Raw genomic sequence first — 4,694 nt, forward strand, 5'->3', positions numbered from 1 at the left:
GCTGATGGCATCTTCCCATTGTATTGTCATAACCATGTAATGAGACTGATACTGGAAAATAAAACAGCTCAAGACACGTTCCTAGCAGTCCCGTCCTGTCCGTGATTTGTACATAGCCCCTGGCTGGTGATAGCTCCTCACCAGAAACTGGCTTAGATGCACAAAGACTTTGTTAACAATTAGCACAATGCCAACACAGAGTCACAGCATTCAGCCTTTCTGCAATATCGTAATGCTACAAACAGCTCTCCACAGTCCAGATCAGTTTGCCACCGCACTAAGTCCTGGCAAAGATTAGCACACAAATCCTAGCATACTGAGTTTAATAATCAGCCTAAAGTTCTTGTATATTCGTGGGTAAACTGGGTACTGTGCTCCCCATGCTATTTGGGACTTCTTCCCTGAAGTTATCTATTACGTTTAATATGCACATGTTTCATGGTGTCAGTGGCTGGAGACAGGGACAACACACATCCTGACGTCCATGTAGCAAAAGAGTGTGTTTATTCCTCAAGCCCCTCTTTATAAAGGGGTTTGAAAAACCCAGTCTGGAGAGCTCATTGGTCTGATCTTTGACACCACCCAAGCTCCTGGACCAGCGAGACATCTGCAGCTTAGGATGGAATGTATTGGCTGAGGTTCCTGTCAGTCAACCCAGGGGCCAGGTTTATGGAGCCGGCAGGGCTTCTTATCTATAGCCAAATTAACTGCCCAGTACAAGCCAGCTTGTACTGTGACATAGTGTGACAGCTTGTCGTGGTTTGACCGGAAATGGGACATCTGGGATATGTTGTTTTTGCTGTAGTCACCAATGGGTGGTCGGATTTTAAGATGAGCACCTGGTTTGACCAGTGGGGTATTGTATCCGCCTCTTGAGACCACAAACCCAAGGAGTTAAAAGCAGGGCTCTTGTCCTTCAGAGCCCTCTTGGGATTTCCGGTGTGAAGGAGTTGGGTCGCCCTCCCCTGGCCCAGTTGCTGGCTGGGCTGGGGGAGGGGAAAGCCACGACAGACTGGGACAAAAAAGGGGCAGAATCTCTCTGGATAGACCATTCTGATTCTAGAATGAAAAGCCTGAAGAACCATTAGGCTTCTACAGCCTGCTCTCCAATTCCCAGAACACTCCACCAGCACAGCTGGGAATCCAAGGTATCATCTCTGATGTAGTAAACAGCAGTGTACCTCTGTACAGGGAGATCTAACAGGCATAGAAAAAAAACATCTCACATACTCAGAGACAACAGATTGTAGAAATCAATACAAAAATCATGTCCAGTGGGTGATTTTTGGTACTGTATTAAAAAGTGCTCTGAGAGAAATCAGCATGATTTTAAATTTGTTGATGATGCTTTAAAGAGACAAAAAGGTACTGTGAGTTAAAATAAAAATATTAAACCCCATACCTTTTAATTTTCTCCTCTTGCTTATTGGCATACTGTTTGAGTAGGATATGGTCATCACGTAGACGAAGAAATCTGTCTTCCAGTTCCTCTCGACTGATTCTTGATATGACTTGTCGAGCTTTTACATTCTGTGTAGATGATGACTCTACCCAAACCAAGGCAATTTTAAATTACCTTCAATACATTCAATAACAACATAACTCAAAGTCTAAATCACTTTGAAATTCTGAAAAAAAATTAACAAAAATTTTCAAGTAAAATGTATTTTACACTTGTTTCAGTCTACTGAATAATTTCCTCAGACTTATGGGCAGGTTAACCACTTCCTTTTTCCTTTCTCTAAGAGACTAAAAAAAACCATAGTTCAAATGATGCAGCAAACTGATTACATACCAGGCAATGCAAATATAACAATTTAGCAAGCAACTAGGAATGGTCAAACATAGTTAAAAGATAGGATCAACATTACCATTGAGATGTTTTCTAATGTTTCAAAGTGAACATACTCTCTTGAAGCTTGAAAGAATTAACTCACAGTTGTGAAAACGAACTCAAATACAAGACTAAGCCCAGCAGTCTCATTCTAATAGCAGCTGAGTAATATATAAGAATTGCACAGTACTTTTGGCTCCCATTTTCTTAAATGGATCTGACCTTGTCCTCAGTTCTGCAAAAAAGCATTCTCATTCCTTCTGGAAGGAGGAACATTATAGTTTGATGAGTTTTCCAGTTTTTAGCATCTCACAGAAACTTCTCTTTACAACGACCTACTTGAACACAGAATGAGTCACCGTACCTTTCAAAATTTAACCCAGATTTTGATCTTCATTTTGTGAAACATTTTTAGAAAGAAGTTAAGGAAGCCATGAGCAAAGTCTGCAATTTCAATAAATAGCATCTGGTACAAACCTTGTAATCCTTCAATTCCAGCTGGAGTAAGGACTGTATCTCTCACAGCCAGGTTCCCCGCAGTTTCATCAGCTGAAACAGGCATGGCTTAACTAGGAAGACAAAATTCAAATGCTTCTCCATCTACAATTTAAACTGTGAGACTAGAATGAACGACAAAACATCATATAAAATGATGGCTAAAGTAATGACAGATTCACTGGAATGACTGAGTCATGTATTACTGTAAATGTTCCTATCTCAACTGAATTCCTCAGAGGACAATAAAAACCGTCAAGTTTAACATTATGCCATTTTTAATCCATGCACAAAATATGGCTTATTTGGTTATGCAGTAGCTAGCTCCAATCGTATTTAATGCATGCATAATGCATGAGCTTTTAAAGTTCTAGACCGTTTTCAGCAATCTTTGGGCTAAGAACATATTTCCAAGTGGATGTCGGAGGATCTGATGGGGTTTCTTCTGTGTCTTTGTTTTTGGGGTGTTTTATTCAGTTGGTTTTTTTGGGGGGTGTTTTTGTTTTGTTTTTGTTTTGTGAGTTTTTGGTTTTTAAAATTGATTGTTCATTTTAAGTCATGTCGAAGCTTAAGGCATCAACTGATAGGTGAATGACATCCTTCAAATTCTGTATGGGACTCTAAAATGAGGTGCTGGGGGTTATGAAGCCATTTCAGTATTACCTGCCAATCTCTTAGTCTTCTTTCAATCATTGTCCTAAGAGAAATTACTTTTTAAAACAGAGACATCCCTATGAATGATATTCATAAATCCAAACACATTTCTTTTTTAAGACACCAGAAAGATCAGCTACATGACAAAGTGAGATTAGGAAAGTATTAATTAGAGTATTAATCACAGTAATACATGAAGATACTGCTGTTTTTTTCTTGTCTTCCAGTGCAGAAAATTAAATGTTGGCCAGAGAATTAAGGAATGCTGAAACAACATGAAAAGGAGGCACATGAAGTTCTTAGGATGGCCTTTCCCCCCCACACTGTCACACCCTTCAGATGATATAAATCCTTAGCGAATCCAAAAATATCTATGAATCTATTGGCATATTAACAGCAATGTTAAAAAGACTTGCAACAGAAGACAGAAGTGACATAGTACAATCCACAGACATTCCACGAAATATCTCTTAATTTTTTCATCAAAACTATTGCCTATGTGATGCCTTTCTTCTACCAGCAAATCCATCTATTATAAACTAGTCTCCATATAGCTTTGTCCTAAAAGAACAAAAAGGATTAATGGAAGTTCCGTTTCCAACAAGTCAGTCTTGCTTTCAATATTTTTCATCACTAAAATTTAGACTAAATTAACAATACCTGGACAGATCCAGATGCTATGCTGAACCTTAAAAATTTTAATCAGATTTTATTTCTAAGAAAAGTAACCATACAGTCACTTCAGCACTTTTGTTAATCAAAAATAAGTGAAAAGAACTTCACATACAAGGAGAGGAAAATTTTCCATATCTCTAGAATTAGCCTATAAGAACTTCCAGTTCGATATAAAGAAGAATTTTATTGTTACTGGAGTTCAAGAAACTAAAACTTTCTTATATACTGCAGTACTTAATGTTTCTATCACCATCTGACAAATTACAAAACACTGTACACGACTTTGCTGAGTTATGCAAGACCAGCCTGTAACGAGATGAATGCTTAAAACTAGAGAATCAAACCTCATGCTTTAGGGTCCAAATTTTTATGTAATCACAGAAGCAATCTGTTGCACCAGCATCGTTCCAAAGTAGCAAAACTAAAGATGGATTACCTAAATTTTAAAAAGTACTCAGCCAGTGGAGTAGAAAGCACTTCTAGGGAAGGAGGTTTTAGGGAAATCTTAAAAATTACGACATCTAATTGTTTCAATGTGGATAGAGAATTTCATGAGTCTTGTACATGGCCAAAATGATGCTTTTCTTGCTATTTTTCCATACTCGGGCAGGGTAACACACCTCCCGCTTGAACGCAGTGGCCAACTCCCGCTTTTTACGTACAAAATAGACACTGCAACCGAAAAGGCCTCTCGGGCTGTTCTAAATAAAGCGGTGAGGCACTGCCTTTCCCACGGGCATCGAGGTGCGCGCGAGTGGCCTCACGGGCCTGACATTATCGCTTCACGAGCTCCGCCGCAGGCTGGCTCCCCGGCTGGGGACAGCCCACTGCAGGGAGCGGTGCCACATCCCCCCGAGCAGCTGCAGCTGCAGCTGCGGCCGCGCCGCGCTCCCCGCGCTGCGCCCGGAGGAAGAGCAGCCGCTCGCACTCACCGTCCCGCCGGCCCGGCACGACCCCCGGCCCACCGCCGGAACTGCCTAGGGACAAACGGCTCCGTCCGTTTCCGGGGGCGCGCGCCCCGCTGCCTACTGGGAGT

General features: G+C 40.9%; 1 protein-coding gene across 5 annotated transcripts in view; it reads right to left on the reverse strand.

The window, feature by feature from the left end:
• The window catches only part of RPGRIP1L (RPGRIP1 like), a 42,417-nt gene extending 37,771 nt beyond the window's left edge, over positions 1-4,646 (reverse strand). For 2 of the 5 annotated variants that reach the window (XM_058032931.1, XM_058032929.1), the window contains exons 1-3: positions 4,591-4,645; positions 2,312-2,403; positions 1,403-1,547 (exon numbers count right to left, since the gene is read on the reverse strand). In XM_058032931.1, coding sequence (XP_057888914.1) covers positions 1,403-1,547; positions 2,312-2,396 — 230 coding nt within the window. In that variant the 5' untranslated portion in view covers positions 2,397-2,403; positions 4,591-4,645. Of the gene's footprint in view, positions 1-1,402; positions 1,548-2,311; positions 2,404-4,002; positions 4,395-4,590 lie in introns of those variants that run through there. The other 3 variants (XR_009115136.1, XM_058032930.1, XM_058032932.1) reach the window with 3 other exon arrangements.
• Between the last annotated feature and the right edge of the window lie 48 nt (positions 4,647-4,694).

This window comes from Melospiza georgiana, chromosome 12 (genome assembly GCF_028018845.1).
Source record: "Melospiza georgiana isolate bMelGeo1 chromosome 12, bMelGeo1.pri, whole genome shotgun sequence".
Classification (NCBI taxonomy): Eukaryota; Metazoa; Chordata; class Aves; order Passeriformes; family Passerellidae; genus Melospiza; species Melospiza georgiana.